A 27,238-nucleotide genomic window follows, 5' to 3' on the forward strand; every position below is an offset into this window, starting at 1 on the left:
CCCCCCCCCCCCCCCCCCCCCCCGACACCCTATGCATACCTTTTTCCTGCAGTCTTCTTGCTAATCTGTTTTGTCACAGGAGCTTCCTCTTCTTTTCTGTATTGCAGGGATAGGTTGTTGCTGAGGCAATATGTAAATGATGTGTGGGGTGCAGAGTGAGATCACAAAGCTATAATGTTTAAATGGTTCTTTTCTGTTTTCCTTCCAGGCCAGACATGCGAGACCCTCCTTGTGCCCTGCAGCTCTGAGCCTTGTCATAATGGCGGTGTCTGCACAGCATCTGCAGACTATGAAAGCTACACCTGCAAATGTCTTTCTGGATGGGAAGGTAACTGTCACATTCACATGCTTTTTGAGGGTAATAAATAAACCCGTTGCCGCCAGCCATAGGCATGCATGTGGCAGCACAGCGGTGGGCTTTAGGGTCAAGCTGCCACATACATGCGTGCGGCTGGTGCTGGAAGGCATGTGCGTCATAGAATACTGGGTAATTTTGCCACTTACTATTATAGGTGACACATGTGACATTGATGTGGATGAGTGCAACAGGAGCCCTTGCCAAAATGGTGGACAGTGCGCCAACCTTCCAGGGGGATACAACTGTGTCTGTAAGCCAGGTTACACTGGTAACAACTGTGAGACTGATTATAATGATTGTTCACCAAGTAAGTCGCAGTTTAAAAAGAAACCAAAAAACAATCCTGTTTTAATGCGACCAGCCTGTAAGTTTTTTTCATTTCCTTTGCTCTTTTTTTTCCTGCACTCTTAGATCCATGTCTTAATGGCGGTTCCTGCAAAGATGGCGTGAATTCGTACTCCTGCACATGTCTGCCTGGCTTCACCGGACCGAGATGCGTGAATGAGATCAATGAATGTCTTAGTAACCCGTGCCGCTACGGAGCCACCTGCTTGGATTATGTTAACAGCTACGTGTGCTCCTGTGCGCCGGGATACACGGGGCCAGTCTGCGAAACCAACATACCGGACTGTACTGAGAGGTAGGTTCTGTGAAGGCCAAGTTGGAAACCGTTTTTAGATCAGCCTGCAGGATATCCACTTCTAAATGTATCAGTTTGGGAAGATCTTAAAATGTAACCAAGCTATGAACATTCACACTTGTTAATGAGCTTCATAGCTGACCTCTGTAGCTGCACACACTGGAGCAATCATCCTCATCAGTTCAGGCATCAGCTGCGAACATTGACATTGATTGAGCCATTAGTAAATGTATCAACATTGATTTAAGACGCGCAATTTCCGCTCTGAAATCGCGCATATTTCCACGCAATATCGCTCTGTAGCTTGTCCAATGCATTTCAATGGAGCTGTTCACATGTCACAGCTCAATGTCGCCTGTAGCTCGTCCATGACCCTTTTTTCGGAGGATGTCGCACAATTCGGCCCCAATAGACTCACTGGTGTCGCGCATTACTGGCAATATTGCACGACCTTGTCGTGCAAAAACGCGCAATTCACCATGTCGCTGATTGTGATTGGGGTCTAAGGTCTAGTTCACACGAGCCACAGTGCGTTCCGGCCCGATTGGTGTCTGAATGCACTGGATTGCATTTTCGCCCGACTCACTTGTTTTGGGGGGGAGGGGGGGGGGCGTGGTGGTGTATTTAAGTCAATGGCACCGCAGCCACAACCTCCGCAGCATTTTTTCTGACTGGGACGCAGGCAATGCGTTCGGGTGCGGGTGATCGCATTGCGGCCGGGAGGGCGTGGCTGCGTTGCCATTGACTTCACTGTACCGCTACTCCCCCTCTCGCCCCAAAACAGTGAGCCGGCCGGAATGCGGTCCAGTGCGCTTCAGTCCCAATCGGGCTCTTGCACAGCTTTTCCACAGCCTCGGGTCCATACGAAGGTTCTAGCTGAAGAAAGTAAGGCTGAACTGCAGAGCGGTGAGGGATAGCCGGCATGCTTTGCGAATGTCCCACCTGCTGTAGTGGAAGATGGGACCTGTAGTATATTAATTTACCTCGGTAAGATGGCTTTGCGGGTGGTGCACAACCACTTTAAGATAACCAAAAAATTCAAGGATTCCCTTGGAAGATGCACCATATGATCCAAGTAAAGGGGGAGCGGTATAGGTTTAGGGGATGTTAATTGCAACCATGCTTCATCTTGCACCCTAAATATGGGAGTAACATGAAAGGTAAAGCTCATTTCCTGCTTGTAAATATTATTGATATACTCGAAATGTGCAAAGATTGGTCACAGGTTCACTTTACTCCATGCCACCTTCAGATAGAGCACAACATAATTCAAGGAAGGAACAGTATCTTCATTGTCATAGATGCAAATAACAAACCTCACTTACTAAATTGCCTTTTGATAGATTTATAAGTAAGGTTTCATTCATGAGTGGGCATGAAATTATGTCGTTGTGGCCATGGCGATATGGAAGAGGTCATACGTTTTATGCATGCTCCTGGCTTTGCTCACAGAAGCGATCATATAACTCTGAACAGAGTGCATTTGGCTCCACTGGAATGATTGACTTAAAGCTAAAGTTGAATGAATTGATGTATACGATTTTCTGTCCATGCTTTTGGGCGCAGTCGCTGTACTTATTGCATTTGTACATCTGTTATCTGCAGCTCCTGCTTTAATGGTGGAACCTGCGTAGACGGCGTGGACACTTACACCTGCATCTGCCGCCCTGGCTTCACCGGTTCTCACTGCCAACACGAAGTGGATGAGTGCGCTTCCCGACCCTGCCAGAATGGAGCTGTGTGTGTGGACAGGGTAGAGTCCTATCGCTGTATCTGTCCCAATGGATACACAGGGGCGCAGTGCCAGGTGAGCAGGATGTGGCAGATTGCTGTAAACAAATTTCTGATAAATTGGGGGGGGCAATGGTTGAAAAAAATCCTTGCAGCATCACCAGGTAATCCTCAGCGCTGTCCCTGATTCTTTCACATGGACTGAAAATCTCAGAATTTACCTTTTTAAAATGACGTCCGGGTTTTATTTAAGTTCCTCTGCAGTGGTGACTTTTTCACCTGCTCCTGCAATGCCGCAGTTTGTGTCTGCCCGGCTGTATTAGACAACAGCATGACGGGGTGATGCAATGTGGTCATTACCCTTGTTACTGTACAGACACAGATTAGTCATCTCTGCTTTAGCATTGCACATGCCCGCCTTATACTGCCCAGCACTGTACGATTTGCCTGTGTTCTATCAAAGTTTGTGACTACGTTAGAATGTGTGACCGGTCACGTGGTGCCACATTTACACTTAATCCCGCCCAGTTTTACAGCGGCGGAATATGTGACCACCCATTGGGTCAAACATTCCAACACTTTGTCAGCTGTTCCAGGGCAGATCGCATGTGCAGGAGAATCGATCTACATTACCCCCATCTGCCTGGAACAGCTGATCGGTCCTCAAATGTCACTTCTATCCGACTTTGTGACTGCGATCTTATATTCCACCGCACTCACAAAGACGGATAGAGGTGACATTTGAGGACCGATCAGCTGTTCCAGGCAGGTGGGGGTAATGCAGATCGATTATCCTGCACATGCGCAGTGAGCCGATCTGCCATGGAACAGCTGAGAAAGCATCGGAACGCTTGCGCTAATGTGCGGTCACACATTCCACCGCTGTAAAACTGGGCGGGATTACGTTAAAATGTGTGACCACTTTGACTGGTCACAAACTTTGATCGAACACTGTGAGCTCATCAGCACACGTGGACAGCACATATATCACCCCCACGGGGCTGCAAGGGCCATTCACATAAAGATGCCTCACTGTGGGCAAAAGGTGCTAGGAATGCGGGGAGGTGTAGTTTTGCCAGTCACCTCCGGTGCGTCTGCATGGTACAGGAAAGCGCCGGATAACCCTCCTAGATGTTCTCTAGGCAGTAGTAATAGAAAGCACCATAATTGTTTATTGCAAAAACTGTGGTGGTAAGCAAGACCTGCATCATGATATGAAGCTATACTGCAGTATGCTGAGCCGTTGCATGTATAATATGAAATGCAGACACACAGACTTGTACTTTAACATTTATCCTTTAAAAGAGAACTGTGGGGTAACCTTTTCATCCCATAGTTCTCTTTAGGGTCACGGGAGGGCATATACTATCGTCCTCCCGTGACCCAAAGCCCAGTATATAGCGAGCTATTGCTATAGCGCCGCAGCTGGGATGGATCCTGACAATACTGTTGAGATTCTCCCAGCTGGCTGATTGACAGCAGGCTCTGCCTATCTATAGGCAGAGCCAGCTGTGCCCTCCCCCCCTGTTTATTCCGCCCCTCAGCGCTGGATGATCGGAGCGCGGAAGGGGGGAATCCCTGCGGTGAAAAGTGACTCGACAGTCCGCTCTGTGCAGGGAGATCGGAAAGTGAGTGAGCGACGGTATGTGTTCGCTCAAATCCCGATCTATAGAGGCGACCTGTGACAGTCTCATTGTCGCACGTCGGCTCGCACTATGAGGGTAAGTGAAAATCACTCGCCTCATAGTTCTCCTTTAACTTCAATGTCCTTGATCTTTGGCAGTTGAAGAAACGTCAGCATCTGACTTTTCCAAATTCTATGTCAGAAATAGTTAAAATGTTAAGTTTCGAGAGGAGTGTAAAAGTGACTTTCCAAAGTGTTCTTTGCGTTCCTTCACCATCAAGATGATTAAAGTTTCACTCAGGTTCTCAAACATTCAGATTTTGGGTGAATATTCCCTTTTATGTGTTGCTTCTTTTTACCAACATTAAGCATGAGTATATTTGCCAATGTTAACAGTTCCTCTGCCTCTCTGTTCCAGAACTTGCTGGAACTTTGCCGCCGCTCCCCTTGCCAGAATGGGGGCCGTTGCACTCAGATAGGCCCGTCTATCCGATGTGAGTGTCTACCTGGATGGACAGGAAGTTACTGTGATATCCCACGTGTCTCTTGTGACGTAGCAGCAAACAGGAAAGGTGCGTATAAGGGCTAAAAGTGGGTAAAAGCAGGACAAGGGCTTATGCCATGGACCGTTACATATTGTTTTTGTGATAGGTGTTCGTGTGGATACGCTCTGCCACGCTGGGGGAACCTGTATGAACACCGGCAACTCTCACAAGTGTTTCTGCAGAGGGGGCTACACTGGCAGCTACTGTGAGACGCCCATCAACCAGTGTGACCCCGATCCTTGTCTTAACGGAGGGTCTTGCCACAGCTACCTTGGCGGTTATGTGTGTGAGGTGAGGAAGACTAAAGAATCTAAAGAGACAAGATTATATCATCACCTTGGTTTTTTGTTTTTGTTCATGTTTAACGTTCTTCTGTTTCTCTAGTGCCCGGCTGGATTTGAAGGAACGAACTGTGAAATTAACATAAATGAGTGCCAGTCTCACCCGTGTCAGAATGGAGGATCCTGTATTGACCTGATTGGTCGTTACATCTGCTCCTGTCCGCCAGGAACCCTTGGTAAGCATGTAGACCTTTTTGTCAACCTTTTTTACCCCCAATGAAACCCTTGAAGTAATTTCCAGGTCTTGGTGGGAGGAATACCCTTTACATTGGCGGTCAGTGGGAAGAATGCTCCTTATATTGGCGGTCAGTGGGAAGAATTCCCCTTACATTGGTGGTCAGTGGGAAGAATGCTCCTTACATTGGTGGTCAGTGGGAAGAATTCCCCTTACATTGGTGGTCAGTGGGAAGAATGTTCCTTACATTGGTGGTCAGTGGGAAGAATGTTCCTTACATTGGTGGTCAGTGGGAAGCATGCCCCTTACATTGGCGGTCAGTGGGAAGAATGCCCCTTACGTTGGCGGTCAGTGGTGGGAAGAATGCCCCTTACATTGGCCGTCAGTGGTGGGAAGAATGCCCCTTACGTTGGCCGTCAGTGGTGGGAAGAATGCCCCTTACATTGGCGGTCAGTGGTGGGAAAAATGCCCCTTACGTTGGCGGTCAGTGGTGGGAAGAATGCCCCTTACGTTGGCGGTCAGTGGTGGGAAGAATGCCCCTTACGTTGGCCGTCAGTGGTGGGAAGAATGCCCCTTACGTTGGCGGTCAGTGGTGGGAAAAATGCCCCTTACGTTGGCGGTCAGTGGTGGGAAGAATGCCCCTTACGTTGGCGGTCAGTGGTGGGAAGAATGCCCCTTACGTTGGCCGTCAGTGGTGGGAAGAATGCCCCTTACGTTGGCCGTCAGTGGTGGGAGGAATACCCTTTACATTGGCGGTCAGTGGGAAGAATGCTCCTTACATTGGCGGTCAGTGGGAAGAATTCCCCTTACATTGGTGGTCAGTGGGAAGAATGTTCCTTACATTGGTGGTCAGTGAAAAAAATGTTCCTTACATTGGTGGTCAGTGGGATTAATGCCCCTCACATTGGCGGTCAGTGGGAAGAATGCCCCTTACGTTGGCGGTCAGTGGTGGGAAGAATGCCTCTTACGTTGGCGGTCAGTGGTGGGAAGAATGCCCCTTACGTTGGCCGTCAGTGGTGGGAAGAAGGCCCCTTACATTGGTGGTCAGTGGGAAGAATGTTCCTTACATTGGTGGTCAGTGGAAAAAATGTTCCTTACATTGGTGGTCAGTGGGAAGAATGCCCCTCACATTGGCGGTCAGTGGGAAGAATGCCCCTTACGTGGGCGGTCAGTGGTGGGAAGAATGCCCCTTACGTTGGCGGTCAGTGGTGGGTAGAATGCCTCTTACGTTGGCTGTCAGATGAAGCAATGCTCCTTACATTGGGAAGAATGATACTAACATTGGTGATCAGTGGGAAGAATGTTCCTTTCGTTGGGTCAGTGGGAAGAATGTGCCTTACATTGGTGATCAGTGGGAAGAATGCGCCTTATATTGGGGGTCAGTGGGAAGAATGCTCCTTACATTGGCGGTCAGTGGGAAGAATGCTCCTTACATTGGTGGTCAGATTGCCATTTTTACAGACCGCTAAAAAGCGAAATGGGTTTATGCCACTGACTCTGCCAAGCGGTGTTACCCCCAAGATATCCAGGCACCATCAAATGGCAGGTCAATCAGCCACAGGCCAAACCTCTGGAGGAACGCTAGGCTGAAACGGCCGATGTAGGGATCTCGCATATCCCTAATCGATGCAATGACTGAAATGTGCCAGGTTGTAATGGCTCCTTCATTTTGTATCACAGCTTTCCCTAAACAAATGTCATCCCCTTTGTTTCTAGTACCGTATGCCAGCACATGGTTCAGAGCAAATATTTGCTATAACTACATAAAACATTTATTATTGATTTGTATCTGCATAAAATATGCAAAAAAAAGATTGTATCACAGGATACCACTAATGCTGAGACCGTCTGATATTTTTTTTCAGGTTCAATAAATAGCAATGACAAATATTTGTTTTAAAGTGAGCACTGAATACAGTACATGCACATTTTTAGTTGTATTGCGAGTAAAATCCATTTTCAGCAGCTGCCATAATGTTACTTTAGGGTATACCTAGCACTATGATCCAAAATGGTACAGGAAAAGAAGCAGATCACGTCACGTCTTTCTGCCTTGAGGAAGGGACCCTGCGCGGCCCCGAAACGTCGGCTTATTTGGATGTCTGTGACGTTTTTGTGCAGCAGGGCGGTGTGGACCCCCACACCGCCCTGCTGCACCTGCACTGTGATAGGCGGCCGAGCAGTGTGGGAGGATAGACACCGGCCGCTCACAGCGATCGGCCGGCTCTTACTTTCTCTCCTCCCCGCTGGGACACAGAGCAGCGCCCAGCAGGGAGGAAAGAAACGAGGGATGCGCCGATGTATCGGCACAAAAATGGCACTTTCGGCATTTAGCCAAAAGTGTCCTATTCGTCCAATATATCGGTGCATCCCTAGTATTATTCCCTCCATACTGCACATGTGTGTCCCCACGTTGGGTTTTCCTTCGGCTGTGTCCTGCTTTAGACGCTCCTGTTATGTAAGAATATCGTTTTGCTTTCTCCTGGACTTTTATGACCGCATTGTATTTCTAATTCCATAGGAGTGCTGTGTGAGATCAATGAAGATGACTGCTCCACTCTCACCAGTTCTGGCCAGCCCAAGTGTCTGAACAACGGCACCTGTGTGGATAAAGTTGGGGGCTACCGCTGCAACTGCCCTCCAGGATACACCGGCGAGAGGTGCGAGGGCGACATCAACGAGTGCCTGTCTGGACCTTGTGTGGCACTCAACACCCGCGACTGCATCCAGATGGCTAATGATTATCAGTGCATATGCAAGAATGGCTATACAGGTGAGATTGTTGTGTAATGGAGGGAAGAAGGGAATGCTGGCAAGGATCCACCTTTATAGGCAGCAGCTACTGGAACCTGCAACTAGTTAAGTGTATACGTTCGTTAAGAAAAGCTGACAGTTGAAGTAGCTGAAACCAAATGGATAAAAGGGGGCCTGGGACAGTCATGCTGGGGAGGAAAAGGGGCTAGAAGATGCTGGATGTCCTGCAGCCAGGAAATGAGGCGGGCTCTTACTTGCTGCAGCTTCTAATGCACATTATGAGGAGCTCACAGAATGCAACTAAATCAGAGTAAGCAATTTCTGTATAAGAGAGCAAGTGTGTCAGACTGATAGTAGGGTTGGTGTTGAGCTTTAAAGGAATATTCCACTTTTTGCCCAAAAATGTAATAAATGCACCTTTTGCAAAAAAAGAGGAAACATACATTTTTTGTTTTTGCATTGGAACCGCGATCAGTGGATTCAGGGCTGGTGCTGCCACTAGGCAAACTAGGCAGCCGCCTAGGGCGCACTGCTACCTAGAGTGCAGCCTTGACCATGGCACCCCCCATCTATTTCAAATTGCAAAAGCCAATAGCAGGCCGGCTATTGCACCCGCCCACTGAGCAGAGGAGCACAACTGAGAGACAACTTTCTCAGGTTCACTCCTCTGCTAAGTGGGTGTGGTTTCAATAGCCAGTCTGCTATTGGCTATTTCAAATTAAATTACATCCACCTGTCGCCTGCAGAAGCTAACCTGCAGGAGAATGGGGCTATGCGGGGTGGGGGGATTGGGGGTTGTGCGCCACGGGAGGGGGGTGCAAGTAGCTGGTCTAGCTCTGGCCCTGAGTGGATCACGGGTGCAGTGCACAGGCTCCTGTAGACTTTCCCCAGCCCCATGTCTGTATGGAGTTATGAAGGTGGAGGAAGTTATCAATGGACTAAAAGTGCGTTGACGTCACTTGTTCTCCGTTGAGCTCTACAACGGTAGATGGGACTTGTAGCCACGCCGACATTTACAGGACGGTGCAGAGAGAACCCCACGAATCATGTAAGTGGGGGGGAGTGGTTGGTTGTGGGCAGGTGGCTGCGGAATGGCACCATGTTCCATGTTGCACCCTATATCAGGGGTGGGCATCTCTGGCCCTACAGCTGTTGTAGAACTACAAGTCCCATGAGGCATCACAAGACAGAGTTACAGGCATGACTCCTAGAGGCATGTTGGGATTTTTAGTTTGAAGGACACCCCTGCCCTATATATATATATCTAGAGAGAGAGAGATATCTAGAGAGAGAGAGAGCTATCTAGAGAGAGAGAGAGCTATCTAGAGAGAGAGAGAGCTATCTAGAGAGAGAGAGAGCTATCTAGAGAGAGAGAGAGCTATCTAGAGAGAGAGAGAGCTATCTAGAGAGAGAGAGAGCTATCTAGAGAGAGAGAGAGCTATCTAGAGAGAGAGAGAGCTATCTAGAGAGAGAGAGAGCTATCTAGAGAGAGAGAGAGCTATCTAGAGAGAGAGAGAGCTATCTAGAGAGAGAGAGAGCTATCTAGAGAGAGAGAGAGCTATCTAGAGAGAGAGAGAGCTATCTAGAGAGAGAGAGAGCTATCTAGAGAGAGAGAGAGCTATCTAGAGAGAGAGAGAGCTATCTAGAGAGAGAGAGAGCTATCTAGAGAGAGAGAGAGCTATCTAGAGAGAGAGAGAGCTATCTAGAGAGAGAGAGAGCTATCTAGAGAGAGAGAGAGCTATCTAGAGAGAGAGAGAGCTATCTAGAGAGAGAGAGAGCTATCTAGAGAGAGAGAGAGCTATCTAGAGAGAGAGAGAGCTATCTAGAGAGAGAGAGAGCTATCTAGAGAGAGAGAGAGCTATCTAGAGAGAGAGAGAGCTATCTAGAGAGAGAGAGAGCTATCTAGAGAGAGAGAGAGCTATCTAGAGAGAGAGAGAGCTATCTAGAGAGAGAGAGAGCTATCTAGAGAGAGAGAGAGCTATCTAGAGAGAGAGAGAGCTATCTAGAGAGAGAGAGAGCTATCTAGAGAGAGAGAGAGCTATCTAGAGAGAGAGAGAGCTATCTAGAGAGAGAGAGAGCTATCTAGAGAGAGAGAGAGCTATCTAGAGAGAGAGAGAGCTATCTAGAGAGAGAGAGAGCTATCTAGAGAGAGAGAGAGCTATCTAGAGAGAGAGAGAGCTATCTAGAGAGAGAGAGAGCTATCTAGAGAGAGAGAGAGCTATCTAGAGAGAGAGAGAGCTATCTAGAGAGAGAGAGAGCTATCTAGAGAGAGAGAGAGCTATCTAGAGAGAGAGAGAGCTATCTAGAGAGAGAGAGAGCTATCTAGAGAGAGAGAGAGCTATCTAGAGAGAGAGAGAGCTATCTAGAGAGAGAGAGAGCTATCTAGAGAGAGAGAGAGCTATCTAGAGAGAGAGAGAGCTATCTAGAGAGAGAGAGAGCTATCTAGAGAGAGAGAGAGCTATCTAGAGAGAGAGAGAGCTATCTAGAGAGAGAGAGAGCTATCTAGAGAGAGAGAGAGCTATCTAGAGAGAGAGAGAGCTATCTAGAGAGAGAGAGAGCTATCTAGAGAGAGAGAGAGCTATCTAGAGAGAGAGAGAGCTATCTAGAGAGAGAGAGAGCTATCTAGAGAGAGAGAGAGCTATCTAGAGAGAGAGAGAGCTATCTAGAGAGAGAGAGAGCTATCTAGAGAGAGAGAGAGCTATCTAGAGAGAGAGAGAGCTATCTAGAGAGAGAGAGAGCTATCTAGAGAGAGAGAGAGCTATCTAGAGAGAGAGAGAGCTATCTAGAGAGAGAGAGAGCTATCTAGAGAGAGAGAGAGCTATCTAGAGAGAGAGAGAGCTATCTAGAGAGAGAGAGAGCTATCTAGAGAGAGAGAGAGCTATCTAGAGAGAGAGAGAGCTATCTAGAGAGAGAGAGAGCTATCTAGAGAGAGAGAGAGCTATCTAGAGAGAGAGAGAGCTATCTAGAGAGAGAGAGAGCTATCTAGAGAGAGAGAGAGCTATCTAGAGAGAGAGAGAGCTATCTAGAGAGAGAGAGAGCTATCTAGAGAGAGAGAGAGCTATCTAGAGAGAGAGAGAGCTATCTAGAGAGAGAGAGAGCTATCTAGAGAGAGAGAGAGCTATCTAGAGAGAGAGAGAGCTATCTAGAGAGAGAGAGAGCTATCTAGAGAGAGAGAGAGCTATCTAGAGAGAGAGAGAGCTATCTAGAGAGAGAGAGAGCTATCTAGAGAGAGAGAGAGCTATCTAGAGAGAGAGAGAGCTATCTAGAGAGAGAGAGAGCTATCTAGAGAGAGAGAGAGCTATCTAGAGAGAGAGAGAGCTATCTAGAGAGAGAGAGAGCTATCTAGAGAGAGAGAGAGCTATCTAGAGAGAGAGAGAGCTATCTAGAGAGAGAGAGAGCTATCTAGAGAGAGAGAGAGCTATCTAGAGAGAGAGAGAGCTATCTAGAGAGAGAGAGAGCTATCTAGAGAGAGAGAGAGCTATCTAGAGAGAGAGAGAGCTATCTAGAGAGAGAGAGAGCTATCTAGAGAGAGAGAGAGCTATCTAGAGAGAGAGAGAGCTATCTAGAGAGAGAGAGAGCTATCTAGAGAGAGAGAGAGCTATCTAGAGAGAGAGAGAGCTATCTAGAGAGAGAGAGAGCTATCTAGAGAGAGAGAGAGCTATCTAGAGAGAGAGAGAGCTATCTAGAGAGAGAGAGAGCTATCTAGAGAGAGAGAGAGCTATCTAGAGAGAGAGAGAGCTATCTAGAGAGAGAGAGAGCTATCTAGAGAGAGAGAGAGCTATCTAGAGAGAGAGAGAGCTATCTAGAGAGAGAGAGAGCTATCTAGAGAGAGAGAGAGCTATCTAGAGAGAGAGAGAGCTATCTAGAGAGAGAGAGAGCTATCTAGAGAGAGAGAGAGCTATCTAGAGAGAGAGAGAGCTATCTAGAGAGAGAGAGAGCTATCTAGAGAGAGAGAGAGCTATCTAGAGAGAGAGAGAGCTATCTAGAGAGAGAGAGAGCTATCTAGAGAGAGAGAGAGCTATCTAGAGAGAGAGAGAGCTATCTAGAGAGAGAGAGAGCTATCTAGAGAGAGAGAGAGCTATCTAGAGAGAGAGAGAGCTATCTAGAGAGAGAGAGAGCTATCTAGAGAGAGAGAGAGCTATCTAGAGAGAGAGAGAGCTATCTAGAGAGAGAGAGAGCTATCTAGAGAGAGAGAGAGCTATCTAGAGAGAGAGAGAGCTATCTAGAGAGAGAGAGAGCTATCTAGAGAGAGAGAGAGCTATCTAGAGAGAGAGAGAGCTATCTAGAGAGAGAGAGAGCTATCTAGAGAGAGAGAGAGCTATCTAGAGAGAGAGAGAGCTATCTAGAGAGAGAGAGAGCTATCTAGAGAGAGAGAGAGCTATCTAGAGAGAGAGAGAGCTATCTAGAGAGAGAGAGAGCTATCTAGAGAGAGAGAGAGCTATCTAGAGAGAGAGAGAGCTATCTAGAGAGAGAGAGAGCTATCTAGAGAGAGAGAGAGCTATCTAGAGAGAGAGAGAGCTATCTAGAGAGAGAGAGAGCTATCTAGAGAGAGAGAGAGCTATCTAGAGAGAGAGAGAGCTATCTAGAGAGAGAGAGAGCTATCTAGAGAGAGAGAGAGCTATCTAGAGAGAGAGAGAGCTATCTAGAGAGAGAGAGAGCTATCTAGAGAGAGAGAGAGCTATCTAGAGAGAGAGAGAGCTATCTAGAGAGAGAGAGAGCTATCTAGAGAGAGAGAGAGCTATCTAGAGAGAGAGAGAGCTATCTAGAGAGAGAGAGAGCTATCTAGAGAGAGAGAGAGCTATCTAGAGAGAGAGAGAGCTATCTAGAGAGAGAGAGAGCTATCTAGAGAGAGAGAGAGCTATCTAGAGAGAGAGAGAGCTATCTAGAGAGAGAGAGAGCTATCTAGAGAGAGAGAGAGCTATCTAGAGAGAGAGAGAGCTATCTAGAGAGAGAGAGAGCTATCTAGAGAGAGAGAGAGCTATCTAGAGAGAGAGAGAGCTATCTAGAGAGAGAGAGAGCTATCTAGAGAGAGAGAGAGCTATCTAGAGAGAGAGAGAGCTATCTAGAGAGAGAGAGAGCTATCTAGAGAGAGAGAGAGCTATCTAGAGAGAGAGAGAGCTATCTAGAGAGAGAGAGAGCTATCTAGAGAGAGAGAGAGCTATCTAGAGAGAGAGAGAGCTATCTAGAGAGAGAGAGAGCTATCTAGAGAGAGAGAGAGCTATCTAGAGAGAGAGAGAGCTATCTAGAGAGAGAGAGAGCTATCTAGAGAGAGAGAGAGCTATCTAGAGAGAGAGAGAGCTATCTAGAGAGAGAGAGAGCTATCTAGAGAGAGAGAGAGCTATCTAGAGAGAGAGAGAGCTATCTAGAGAGAGAGAGAGCTATCTAGAGAGAGAGAGAGCTATCTAGAGAGAGAGAGAGCTATCTAGAGAGAGAGAGAGCTATCTAGAGAGAGAGAGAGCTATCTAGAGAGAGAGAGAGCTATCTAGAGAGAGAGAGAGCTATCTAGAGAGAGAGAGAGCTATCTAGAGAGAGAGAGAGCTATCTAGAGAGAGAGAGAGCTATCTAGAGAGAGAGAGAGCTATCTAGAGAGAGAGAGAGCTATCTAGAGAGAGAGAGAGCTATCTAGAGAGAGAGAGAGCTATCTAGAGAGAGAGAGAGCTATCTAGAGAGAGAGAGAGCTATCTAGAGAGAGAGAGAGCTATCTAGAGAGAGAGAGAGCTATCTAGAGAGAGAGAGAGCTATCTAGAGAGAGAGAGAGCTATCTAGAGAGAGAGAGAGCTATCTAGAGAGAGAGAGAGCTATCTAGAGAGAGAGAGAGCTATCTAGAGAGAGAGAGAGCTATCTAGAGAGAGAGAGAGCTATCTAGAGAGAGAGAGAGCTATCTAGAGAGAGAGAGAGCTATCTAGAGAGAGAGAGAGCTATCTAGAGAGAGAGAGAGAGAGAGATATCTAGAGAGAGAGAGAGGTATCTAACATGGTCAGAAAGGTGGAATTAGACTTTAGATGGAAACTTTCATTTTTTTTCTTCAGTAAATCCCTAACAAGCAGGGGGGCCACCTATTGGTCTTGGCTTATATTTCTAGTGCAGGAATGTTATATTAAGTAATGTATAATTATGTTTCAGGCCGCCGCTGCCAGAGTGTGGTTAACACATGCGAGTCTCGGCCTTGTCAAAATGGAGGTGTCTGCCGTGTGACAGTAAATACCCCTCTTGGGTACACCTGCCGATGTACTACAGTAAGTACTTGTCCTTCAAACTTGATGAAAGCTACGCCATTCTGCATACTTCATTTACTCATAACATTCTTATCGTGTTGTAGGGTTTCGCTGGACCCTCCTGTGAGCGGCCTCTAAATTTCTGTCGAGACGTTAATTGCCCATCTGGCTCCTCCTGTGTCCCTTCACCTCAGGGCCCTCAGTGTGTTTGCCCCCCAGGCATTGTCTGCCGTACCTTAATTAATGTCACCTCAAAAACTCCCCCTTTGCCCTGCTCTACATCGCCTTGCCAAAATGGAGCTCGGTGTGTCTCTGCCGACAAGTTCCCCTACTTCATCTGCCACTGCCCGCAGTACTTTACTGGCACACGGTGTGATATAAAAGACCCGACTGTGGCCCCACCAGTTCAGGAATGTAGCCCACCACAGTGCCTCAACAAGATCGGAGATGGCCGCTGTGACCGGGAGTGCAATTCTCCAGAATGTCACTGGGATGGTGGAGATTGCGCTCTGTCTGTGGATAACCCGTGGAAGGACTGCCTCGGGCAAAGCTGTTCCCTCCTGTTCAATAATTCCAGATGCGATCCGGAGTGCGCGTCGGCCGACTGTCTGTTCGACAACTTTGACTGCCGGGAGAAGACCGAGCGCAGCTGCAAGTAAGGGACCAGAAATGCTGTGGAGGACTTGAGGGGGAGCCTGTCCAGTGTTTTATTTTATACCTCTCAAACATTAAAGGGCCTAGAACAGGCACCACATAGGGTCCACTAGGGATGCACCGATACTAGTGTCGGTGCCAATGCCGATTATTTGGGAGAGTACTCGTACTCGCCCTAATGTTTCGATGCCTAGCCCCATACTTCCTGTATCAGGAAGCCGGGCAGCGCGTCATTACACGTCGTCCGGCTTTCCGATTGGCAGGGAAGTCAGCTCCATGCTCCCTTGTCACTTGTGGCGAGCAAGCATGGAGCCGGCTTCCCAGCCAATCAGGAAGCCGAGCAGCGTGTAATGACTCACTGCCCGGCTTCCAGATTGGTCAAGAAGCTGGCCAATCAGGAAGCCGGGTGCCGTGTAAAGACGCGGCGCCCGGCTTCCTGATTGGCTGGGAAGCCGGCTCCATGCTTCCTCGTCACTTGTGACGAGGAAGCATGCAGGCGGCTTCCCAGCCAATCAGGAAGCCGGGCAGCGTGTAATGACACTCGTCACATAGTGCCGAGAAGCATGGGGGCGGCTTCCATGCTAATCGGGAAGTCGGGTGCCGAGTCATTACATGCCGCCTGGCTTCCTTAATGGGGCTTTCGGTATCGGCGAGTACCGGAAAACAAAATATTGGTACTCGTATTTAGGCTGAAATACCGATATCGGTGTATCCCTAGTGTATTACTTTATTGGCCAAGACACCTTTGCACCTCTCTGAAATTGCAACAACGTGCCGCCAGTTACAGAGGAAAAGGTTTTCTGGGTAATAAAGTTACAGGATTTTTATGCTGTCAAATTTACAGGATTTCTTTGAAAACTGGAATCATCTTTTTTACATTGGTCCGGTTTGGGTATATTCATATCTCACATCTGGAGGGACGCTGGGGACGCAGAGATTCACTGTAGTGTAGTATACAGCGTTGGTCTCTTCCGGCTGTTGCTTGAGTAACGTGCCATCTGTATACTGAACACACGGAACTGATCGCTCGGCACCACTGCCATTCAGAAACCCCCTTGTATTTATGTCAATGAATACAAGACATTCTCTGATTGGACGAGACGCAGATTGTGACATAATCCTTTCCTCCTCTCCACCTCGTCCAATCAAAGAACACTTTGTATTCTTTAAAAAAAAAAAATAATTACAAGACATTTTCTGAATGTAAGATAGCATCCCCTGTGACTGGGAACGAAGGAAAGTCCTCTATAAAATAATGTAATCATAGGTTACACAGGCCTACAGACTCCTGTGTGACCGCTGTGATTGGCCTTGCACTGTCTCATCTTCCTGTGCACCCAAAAAGTATTAGGTGCTTTCTTTGACTTGCGACAATGAAAGGAGCAAGCAGGAGAGCAGAAGAAAGTTAAAGGAGAATTATGAGGCGAGTGATTTGCACCCAGCCTCATAATCTGAGCCGACCTGTGACAATGAAACTGTCACAGGTCGGCTCAGTAGATCGGGAAGTGAGGGAACACATACCGTTGCTCGCTCACTACTCGATCTATCCCTGCAGAGAGCCGTGACTAATAGTTCTCCTTTAAGTATATGTTCGTGAAGGGGGAAATGAATGATAGCTTGTTGGTTGTCAGTTGAGTAACATAAAAGGATATGTAATGGCATTTTGGAGAATGTTTTAGGATGTAAAAAAAAATAAAAAATCATCACAAGGAACAATTATAATTGTGAACAAGCATCAAACGCACTTTTTCCCCCCCCCCCCCTCTCGCAGCCCCGCCTATGAACAGTACCGTTTGGACCACTATGGAGACGGTCGGTGCGACCAGGGATGTAACTCGGAGGAATGCGGCTGGGACGGTCTTGACTGTGCCGGAGGCCGGGATGGAGAGCAGCTGGCAGAGGGAGTGCTGGTCCTTGTGGTTCTGCTCCCTCCGGAACAGCTCCTGAAGGAAAGTAAAGCATTCCTGCTGAGACTCAGCGCCATCCTGCGCACCTCTCTCCGCTTCCGTGTGGATAAAGATGGGCAGTACATGATTAAACCGTACAGGAGAGGCCAGGTGGCAGAACGGAGGGTTAGGAGAGAGCTGGACAGTGACATCATAGGGTGAGTACCGATCTGGTGGGATGAGCATGCTTGTCACCTGTCCCACAGCTCTGACGGAAAGTGTTTATATGTTAGGCTTACAGTAGCTCAATCCCTGCTAAAACTAATTCATTGGGGGTCAGTGGAAAGGACGTCCCTGACATTGGGGGTCAGTGGGAAGAATGCCCCTTACATTGGGGGTCAGTGGGAAGAATTCCCCTTACATTGGGTGTCAGTGGGAAGAATGCCCCTTACATTGGGGGTCAGTGGGAAGAATGTCCCTTACATTGGGGGTCAGCGGGAAGACTGCCCCTTACATTGGGGGTCAGTGGAAAGGACGTCCCTGACATTGGAGGTCACTGGGAAGAATGCCACTTACATTGGGGGTCAGTGGAAAGGACGTCCCTGACATTGGAGGTCACTGGGAAGACTGCCCCTTACATTGGAGGTCAGTGGAAAGGACGTCCCTGACATTGGAGGTCACTGGGAAGAATGCCCCTTACATTGGAGGTCACTGGGAAGAATGCCCCTTACATTGGGGGTCAGTGGGAAGAATGTCCTCAGAGTGGTGGTCTGTGGGAAGAATGTCCTCAGAGTGGTGGTCTGTGGGAAGAATGCCCCTTCCATTGGTGGTCAGTGGGAAGAATGCTCCTTACATTGGTGGTCAGTGGGAAGAATGTCCTCCTTAGAGTGGTGGTCATAATGTTACGCTTACAGGCATTAAAAGATCTCTGGTGTCATGCCACTGTCAAGTGGTGTTGGACCCAGAATTATGAAGGCACCATCAGATGAGAGGTCCATCAGCCACAGCTTAAAGAACACCTAGATATAGTAGATATGATACCTTTGGCTCTAGGACAGGGGTATCCACACTTCGGGTCCTTAGCTGTTGTGGAACTATAAGGCACTGCAAGACTGCCACAGGTATGACTTGCAGGGTCTTGATGGGACTCTAGTGGAAGAGAAGCATGCTTGTTCCAAGTGGGTTGGGGATGAGGTAAGGGAATATTGGTGGGTATAGAAATGTTTGATTCATATGTGACTTTGTGTTATTTATGGACAGGTCTGAGGTGTTGTTGGAAATCGACAATCGGCTGTGTAAAAAGCAGGTTGACAAAGAGCCATCCGAGTGCTTCCCGGATACAAAGCATGCTGCCGATTACCTGGCTGCGCTGAGCGCAGTGGAAAGGCTTCATTTTCCTTATCCAATCAAATCTGTGCACAGTAAGTCCTATATCATTCAATATTAAAAATGATGATGAAGCCGAGGTGGGGAAACGGATTGATTGATCATTTTGTGTCTCCTTCCAGGCGATAAGATTGAAGAGCCTCCCCAGTCGTTGCACCTTCTTCCACTAGTGGGCGTAGCTGGGCTGCTGGTCCTGATCGTGGCAGTGCTGGGCGTCCTGGTGTCCAGAAGGAAACGAGCCCACAGCACCTTATGGTTCCCGGAAGGATTTATATTGAAAAAGGAGAGAGACAGACGTGAGCCCGTGGGACAGGATGCTCTGGGACTTAAGTAAGGAAAGCTCCGGCGCCTTCCGTTGTGTGTGCCCATTGGTCTTGACATTTACCTGTGCTCATGCTGTGCTTCTCTTTCAAGGAACATCGCCAAAGCAGAACGTCTTATGGAAGATCCTTCTGAAGACTGGACTGAGGCAGAGTGTCCCGAGACCAAAAGACTGAAGGTGAGTGCCAGGGAATAAAGATAGTGTCTACTTATACAGCTCCTAAATACCATATGTCAATAGGCAAAAGGTCTCAACTGGGGATGTACCGATATATCGGCCGAAAATGGCACTTTTGGCGTAATGCCGAAAGTGCAATTTTTGTGCCAATACATCGGCGCATCCGTGATTTCTTTCCTCCCCCGCCGGGCGCTGCTCTGTGTGCCAGCGGGGAGGAGAGAGTGACAGCCGGCCGTCATCTCTCGTCCCACACTGCTCGGCCTCCTGTCACAGAACGGCAAAGCGGTGTGTGGGCAGAGACAGGCCGGGCTGTCACAGGAGGCTGGGCTCTCCTCCCTGCTCCGCTCGCTCAGCCTCCTGTGACAACTGTCAGGATGGAGAGCGGGTACAAGCAGTTGGTGATCAGTGATCGCTGAGTGTTTGTACATAATTGAGGTCAGAGTATGGGTACTATATCCTCAATTATGAATGAATGGGAAGTGATCTACATCACCTCCTACATCACTTCCTGTTCATTCATGATTGTGGATATAGTAAACATACTCTGTCCTCATGTTATGAATGAACAGGAACACTCAGTATAGAGGATTCCTGCTTCATTGATAACAGGGGCTGCAGAAAAAGTGATTGAATATTTAATAAAAAATGAATTAAGAAATAATAAATATAAAAAAAAGAAAAAGTTTATAAAAAAAAAAAATTTGAAAAAATTAAAATAAACATTTTCGGCCTGACAATTTTTTTTTTTGTTTAGAAATTTCCATTTCGGTGAACCTCTAGGCTCAACTGCGTCTCCTCCCAAACACCCTCACCCTACTGGGTGCCATTAGTATTGTCCAAATATATACACTCCGGAGAGTCTAAAAATGAAATGCCACTCATGGATATAATGATTCCAGAGAAATGTGTGCGAATGGTCCACTATTTGGCAATTATAAATGGCAAAAATACTTTTTGAGGAACCTCACGTGGAAGCTGCATGCTAAACCTAGGGCTGTGACATCACTCCCAACATGCATATCACTTCTGAGCAGTGAAGCTGACTCTGTGTAGCTTCTCTATCCTGTAGCGAATATGCCGATTGTGAGCCTGTAGGCACTTAGTGAAACCTGTCTGCATACATGGCATGAATCAAAAACCTGCGTCGTCTCCGGGCCCAGTTGGCTTTCCATTGACACGCCGTGGTACTTTGTTAAAGGAGAACTATGAGGGGGGTGCTTTTCACTCATCCTCATAGTTCTAGCCGATCTCTTACACAGGTCACAGGTCGGCTCAGTAGATCGGGAAGTGAGCAAACACATACCGGGTTCCCTCACCTCTCGATCCTGTCACAGCTCTCTGCCGTAACAGGGGAGGGCTGGATTCCCCCCCCCTCCCCCCCGCTCCGATCCTCCAGCGCTGACTGGCGGAACAGACGGGGGAGGGGGCGGGTACAGAGCCAGCTGTCACTCACGCAGCTGGGCGGATCCAGACATTGTCGGGATCCGCTTCAGCTGCGGCGTCTCAGTATACCGCGAGCTGTAGCTCCCTATATACTGAGCTTAGGGTGACGGGAGGACGCCAGTTTGTGTCCTCACGTTACCCTTAGGAGAACTATGGGGAAAAGCCCTAACCCCATAGTACTCCAAGTCTGAGGCTACGGTACTTATTCCCAAAGAAGCCGAGTGCTACTTTTAGTTTCCGCCTATGAAGGAAATCGGGTCCTCTGCAACCTTCTTCACATGTGATGGGGAAAAAATGGAATGCAAATAATTTATTTCACGGGGTTAGGTTCTGGGCGTGCCGGCCATTTTGTTGAATTTTAATAGAATGACAGATCTTTGTTTCTGGATATATTTGATTACATCCGTGTCTCTTCCATTTCCTATAGACCGAGGAGCTTTCCCCCTGTCGCCAGGATCCTGTAGACCCACGGCCATGGACGCAGCACCACTTAGCCGCTGCAGACATCCGACTTCCACCAGCTACAGCGCTGACCCCACCGCAGGGTGACTATGAGACTAATGGCATGGATGTCAACGTGAGGGGCCCAGGTGAGCAAAGCCATTGCTTTTCCTATGGAGATGAGTTCAGATTGAGCATAGGGGGTTGGGATTGTTGGTTCCACAGCAGTTGGATGGATGCTACAGTGAGAACGAACTCCGTACAAAGCTGTACATTTCAGATAGAACACTGTTGATGTCTCCCGGGTATATAGGGGTTTCTGGGGGCTTTCTCAGTGATCTGCATACACTGCTATGACTTCTGACGGCAAGACAAAGTGTGTGGAATTCTCCTCTGCACCCATTTCACCTGATGCCTCCAAGAAGTAAAAAAAAAGTCTTCCAGATCGCCGAAACTTCATTTCCTGGACCAGTTGGGTTTAGGGTTCCGTTTATAAATTGTCCATTTAGCTGGAATGTGATGGTAATCTGATCGTTCTCCTTTTGTAGATGGATTCACCCCGCTGATGTTGGCATCCTTCCTGGGAGGTGGGCTTGAGCCAGAGTCTCAGGAAGACGAGGAAGAAGGGGAAGCCTCGGCCATCTCCGACCTCATCTGTCAAGGGGCATCTCTTGGGGCACAGACGGATCGAACTGGTGAGACGGCGCTACATCTTGCAGCGCGGTATGCCAGAGCAGACGCGGCCAAGAGACTTCTCGACGCTGGCGCTGATCCCAATGCTCAAGATAATACAGGACGTACCCCGCTGCACGCCGCCGTGGCAGCCGACGCACAAGGCGTTTTTCAGGCAAGTTGCCCCTGTGATGTGATCATTATCCTTGTGGCAGCTTTGAATAGTTTGTATGTCCGGAATCCCTCTCTAATAACAATTCTACCCACAGATTCTCATCAGGAACCGATCCACAGACCTAGACGCTCGAATGGGCGACGGCTCTACTGCGCTGATCTTGGCTGCCCGCCTGGCAGTGGAGGGGATGGTGGAGGAGCTTATCGCCTGCCACGCTGATGTCAATGCTGTGGATGAACTCGGTTAGTGTGGAGCTGATGGCCTCCATTATTTTAATGAGTACTGCTTTTCCATCAGCAGCATTTTAACATGAGATTGACGTATTTTCTCCCATTACTCCTCCCCAGGCAAGTCGGCTCTTCATTGGGCAGCAGCTGTGAATAACATTGAGGCTGCCATGGCTTTGCTGAAGAATGGAGCCAACAAGGACATGCAGGACAGCAAGGTGCGTGTATACTGGGGGGGTGTACAGGGATGACCTGACTTTTTTGCACTTGTTGAACGTTCTTTTATCACTTTTTTCAATGTAAGTATATCAGTGTGGACTAGAACTCTGCAGCAGGGGAGGATTGAGCGCCTGGGCATGGAGGCATGGTTATCAATTTCCTACCAATTCTTAAGAAAACAGCAAGCCTTACTTTTATAAAAGTGCTTTGTTACCATGTGTCAAGCCCACAAGTCATTCTTTAGTGAGGCCTTCACACAGCTTACAGTATATGCAAGAGCAGTGTATACAGCAAGCTTCAAACAGCTTTGTGGGAACCTTTAAAGAACTCTCCAGTTCCAGTTTGGGGATGTTACACAGATCCTAATGGGATGCGGACTGTCACTTTAAACAAGCTGCAAGCAGACTGTCAACAAACTTCAAATAGTGCTCAAGCTTACTAAGCTTGTTTAGAGTGACAGCCTCCCATTAAGATCTGTTTAAAGTGTAACTCCAGGATTTCGTTTTTCATTGTTAGATTCCCCAATAGTACCAATATTCACTAGTCCTCCCGATACTCCAGCACTGTCCCCGACTTCCTCCTCGGTCCAGCACTGTTGGTTCTCTTCAGGGCAGAACAACACACTGTACTTTTGCCTGTTTCCCGCGAGCACAGTGTCGTTTGCATGCCCCCCTTGGGGATACGTCAACACAGGCTGGGTTCGCAGTACTCCAGGACTCCAGGGGCGCTTACATATAATTACAAGAGCACCACTTAGTCCTGGAGAAATGCCCTTCATTCACCTTGGCTCCTTGTCCGTGCCCTTCACCCCTCTTGTTAATGGCCTTATGGAGGGGCCTTTTGCTGTGTCTTTGGTTCGCCTAAACAAGATTGGAGAAGGCCAAGGGAACACCACGATGGCCCTTCAAGGCGGAGTACCAATGAAGGGCCATCGTGGCCAATGAAGGGCCATCGTGGCCAATGAAGGGCCATCGTGGCCAATGAAGGGCCATTGTGGCCAATAAAGGGCTATCGTGGCCTGTTCCCTTATAGTGCCAATATGTACTTGTCCTTCCCTTACTCCAGCAGTGTCCCTGACTTCCTCCTCGGTCCAGCCCCAGTGGTTCTCTTCAGGGCAGAACGACACACTGTAATTCTGCCTATTTCCTGTGAGCACATGTGCACAGTGCGTGCCCCTCTTGGGGATATGTCAACACGCAGGCTGGGCTCACAGTACTCCAGGGCTGAGCAGCACTTGCATATAATTACAAGAGTACTGCTTAGTCCTGGAGGAATGCCACCCCCACCCAATGCCGCTGTAAGAAAGAGAAGAAGTTGTGATGTCATCAGACCGTCTAGAAGACCTTAAGGGAGGAAGTTCCTGGAGTTCTGCCTTAAAATTCTCAAACTGAAGTTGAGTGAAACTTCAAAAGCTCTGCAAATGCTTTGTAAAAGCTTGCTGTATACACTGCTCTTATACAAGCTGAAGTCCTTGAGAAGGTCTTCTAGTCATGTTTGTATGTCCATCCATAGACGCAAGCCATTCTCTATAGTAGACTGTGAAGTATGATCTCTGATTCTTTTTATAATTTTACAACATATTTGACTAGTAGCTGTATGCATGTAGTAACCTTTATTGCTGTTCTACCCTCCAGGAGGAAACCCCATTGTTCCTAGCTGCCCGGGAAGGAAGTTATGAAGCTGCAAAAGTTCTCCTTGATCACTACGCCAATCGCGAGATTACGGACCATATGGACCGCCTCCCTCGTGACATAGCTCAAGAGAGGCTACACCACGACATCGTTCAGCTCCTAGAGGAACATAATGCGGTCAGGGGTTCCCAAGGGACAATGGGAGGACACACCATGTCACCACTACTCTGTCCTCCTAACGGTTTCATGGGCAATATGAAGCAGACACCACAAGGCAAGAAAAGCCGCCGGGCAAGCTCCAAAGCTGGCGGGGCGAGCCTGAGCCGAGGAGAAGCAAAGGAGGCGAAAAACCGAAACAAGAAGCTGTCTCTCGACTGCCCATCTGGCGGTGGCGGTCTGCTGGAGAGCTCGGTAACACTCTCGCCTGTTGACTCCCTCGATTCACCGCGTGCTTATAGTGGCAATCCTGGCTCCCCAGCAATGGCCGCGCCTGGCACATTTCACCTCGGCTCCTTGTCCGTGCCCTCCACCCCTCTTGTGAATGGCCTTATGGAGGGGCCTTTTGCTGTGTCTTTGGCTCGTCTAAACGAGATTGGAGAAGCCCAAGGGAACGCCATGATGGCCCTTCAAGGCAGAGTGCCAATGCAGCGTGCACCAAGCTGTGTGGTGAACGGGTTAAATATCGGCATGCTCAGCGCAAGCGGCATTCCCTTCGCGTGGCAGAGCCAGGTGCCCTCTTCACACCCCTCACGCAACATCATGGCAGGAGCCCCTGCGGGTTCCGTGCCTAACTTACATCAGCTTCACGCCCAGCAAGTTATGATGCTGCAGAACCAGATGGCCATGCAGAGTCCGGTGAAGATCTCCATGGATCCGCAGTGCCAGATGGGCCCAGTGGCCCCAAACACCGCTCACTTGAGGCAGCAGAGCATGCCACATGTAGCCGAGAGGTCAACTCAGGCGGTCACGGCAACCGAAGGAAACTACTTCAAACAGCAGAGCGTACCCAGCGAGGGCCGCATCCAGACGCCACCAGCTATGACCGCTCCTCCTCAGCAAACCTTCGTACCTTCTCAAGAGGAAACCCCGAAACACTATCTACACATCCCCACTGAGCACCCCTACCTGACCCCCTCCCCTGAGTCTCCAGAGCAGTGGTCCAGCCCATCCCCTCGCTCCGTGTCAGAGTGGTCTGACACTACCCCCAGCCCAGTGGTAGTAGGTGGGACCCACGGGCAGACGTCCCACTTACCCGACCACACCAACAACATGCAGGTGTTTGCCTGACCGACATAAGACCTGCCAATACTTTGTAGTGCCTTCACCCCCCTTTTTTCCCCCTCTTTGACTCTCTCGTTCACCTTTCATTACTTTCCCCCTTTTTCTTTTTTTTACCCCACGACTTGTATAGTGTTTGGAGCGCTACAAAGCAGAATATGAAGTCTCCAGTGATTTTATAAGAATGTTTTATGACGGGACCATGAAGAAGAAAAAAAAACAAAAAAAACTTTTATCTACAACGGGACCAATTTTTAAAAACTCTTTTTTTTTTTTGTACAGACGTTTTCGAACGCGATCGTTATTAGTTTTGAAGGAAAAGAAGAAAAAAAACTGCAACCTTTTATGCCCTCTTTTTTTCGCCGGTTATAATCGTATTATTTGCTATAAAAAAAAAGAAATGTTACAATTTTTAAAGAGGGCATCCCCCCCCCCACCCCGTGTTTTTTTTATTTTAAGCTAATTTCACTGCCCTGCACTGCTCCACTTCCGGGGTTAATCGTATGTCATTAGATGGACTTGTGTATAAAGTTAAGAGTTTATTCTTCTTTTTTTTTTTTTTTTTTAATCCCTCTTTTCCCCAATTCCTCACACACTGCCTTGTGGACTGTGTAAGATAGAGAACGGTACGGAATTTAGCAAGGAATGTAGAGGGAGCAGAAAGGTCCTTCAAAGAACCCTTTTTTTTTTTTCGCCCTGTGGTATTGGAACGAAATAGTTGCTTGCAGTATTTTTCACATTGCAGTTCTTTTTAAAAGATGTGTCTACGTGGTAGACTTTTATGTCCTTTTTAGTTAAACGGTGTCATGAAACAGGTTTATGTTATACCTTGATAGAACGGTTTCCGTGGTGTGATTAAACCGGACCCGCTGTCTTTCAGATGGCCGTTTTTAATGTGAAATTCAGTCGCAAAACACTAAAGTAGATTCTTCTGTTGACCAGACCGAGGACGTTGTTTTCAAGGGACAACTTAGATCTTTTTTCGGGTGACCCATTTAGCTAGAATTAAAAAATATGCAATTTTAAAAGTGGAAAGTCCTTAAAGGAAACGTGATGAAAGAAATCTGTAGGCTGCAATTGCTGGGATATTTTTTTTTTTATACTAGATGCCTTGTTGTCCGTGCCTTCAAAACATTCGGAGTCAATGACCACGGAGCAAATACTCATTGGGTGTAAGCAGATCTTCCTCCTAATTTTGGATCCATAAGACCCTTGTACGAATTGGCTTCAGCTTGTATGAGGGCAATGTGTACAGCAAGCCTTTAAAGAAAGCTTTGGTTCCTGTATGGGGATGGTAAACCGAGATCTTGATGAAGTTGCTTTAAACAAGTTAGTAGCAGGCTTCCAACAAGCTTCAAGAAATTCTGAAACCTATGAAAAGCCTCATTGAGCTCTCACATCAAGACCTGTGTTTAATCCCCCTGGTGCCCAACCTGCGGCCCTTGAGGCCCTAGAAGATGGTGGCCTGTGATTTGTAAGAGGGTTGCAATAATATTTAGAAGTCTCATGTAATTTGTCTTCAGTCTGACTGTCTCCTGAAGCATGTAAGCAATGTCTTACCTTCTCCAGTAGCATACCTGTAGTCTCTGACCATCTCTTGTACCATTGTCCATAGTCACTGACCATCTTCTGTCCCAGGTCTGCAATCTGGCCATCTCTTGTATCATGTCCATAGTTCCTGACCATCTCCTGTTCCATATCTAAAGCCTGACCATCTCTTGTATCATGTCCATAGTCACTGACAATCTTCTGTCCCAGGTCTGCAATCTGACCATCTCTTGTATCATGTCCATAGTTCCTGACCATCTCCTGTTCCATATCTACAGCCTGACCATCTCTTGTATCATGTCCATAGTTCCTGACCATCTCCTGTCCCAGGTCTACAATCTGACCATCTCTTGTATCATGTCCATAGTCACTGACCATCTCCTGTTCCATATTTGCAGTCTGACAGCTTTCTGTGACTGTCTAGTCACTGACTATTATGTGCCCATATCAGTGGCCACCCTTGAGGCCCTCTCCCATCATGGCGCTGACCACCACTGGTTTGACCTCTCCAGACTGGACCTGAACGGTACGTTTAAGGCTTCAACAAAGCTGCTCGGTGATGTTCTTTTGCACGCTGTACACACTGCTCCTATACAAGATGAAACTTCTTTGAACAAGGCCTACCTAGCCCAGAAACCGATCTGCTGGGTCGTCTAGAAATTTCTCTCATCACAGGATTTCCTTTCACGGTTGATTTTTAATTGACATTGTTATCGGTTTTAGATGTTGAAGATTTCTCTCCAAGACACGGGGCTAAAAGTCTGATCACGTGTAGACCTGTACATTAGCCTCATCG

The 27,238-nt window shown here is 47.9% G+C and overlaps 1 protein-coding gene across 1 annotated transcript in view; it reads left to right on the forward strand.

Annotated features, from left to right (window-relative positions):
• LOC108797015 (neurogenic locus notch homolog protein 1-like) overlaps positions 1 to 25,214 on the forward strand; it is a 62,132-nt gene extending 36,918 nt beyond the window's left edge. The window contains 19 exon segments of the mRNA XM_018568581.1: positions 209 to 328; positions 513 to 665; positions 770 to 998; positions 2,604 to 2,805; positions 4,772 to 4,925; positions 5,005 to 5,189; positions 5,283 to 5,415; positions 7,936 to 8,187; positions 14,292 to 14,404; positions 14,488 to 15,038; positions 16,809 to 17,141; positions 18,184 to 18,344; positions 18,432 to 18,639; positions 18,724 to 18,808; positions 20,679 to 20,841; positions 21,241 to 21,539; positions 21,634 to 21,781; positions 21,887 to 21,984; positions 23,620 to 25,214. Of these exon segments, the coding sequence (XP_018424083.1) occupies positions 209 to 328; positions 513 to 665; positions 770 to 998; positions 2,604 to 2,805; positions 4,772 to 4,925; positions 5,005 to 5,189; positions 5,283 to 5,415; positions 7,936 to 8,187; positions 14,292 to 14,404; positions 14,488 to 15,038; positions 16,809 to 17,141; positions 18,184 to 18,344; positions 18,432 to 18,639; positions 18,724 to 18,808; positions 20,679 to 20,841; positions 21,241 to 21,539; positions 21,634 to 21,781; positions 21,887 to 21,984; positions 23,620 to 24,903 (4,871 nt within the window). The 3' untranslated portion in view covers positions 24,904 to 25,214.
• The last annotated feature ends 2,024 nt before the right edge of the window (positions 25,215 to 27,238 follow it).

This window comes from Nanorana parkeri, unplaced genomic scaffold (genome assembly GCF_000935625.1).
Source record: "Nanorana parkeri isolate BGI_ZX_2015 unplaced genomic scaffold, ASM93562v1 scaffold1212, whole genome shotgun sequence".
NCBI lineage: Eukaryota > Metazoa > Chordata > Amphibia > Anura > Dicroglossidae > Nanorana > Nanorana parkeri.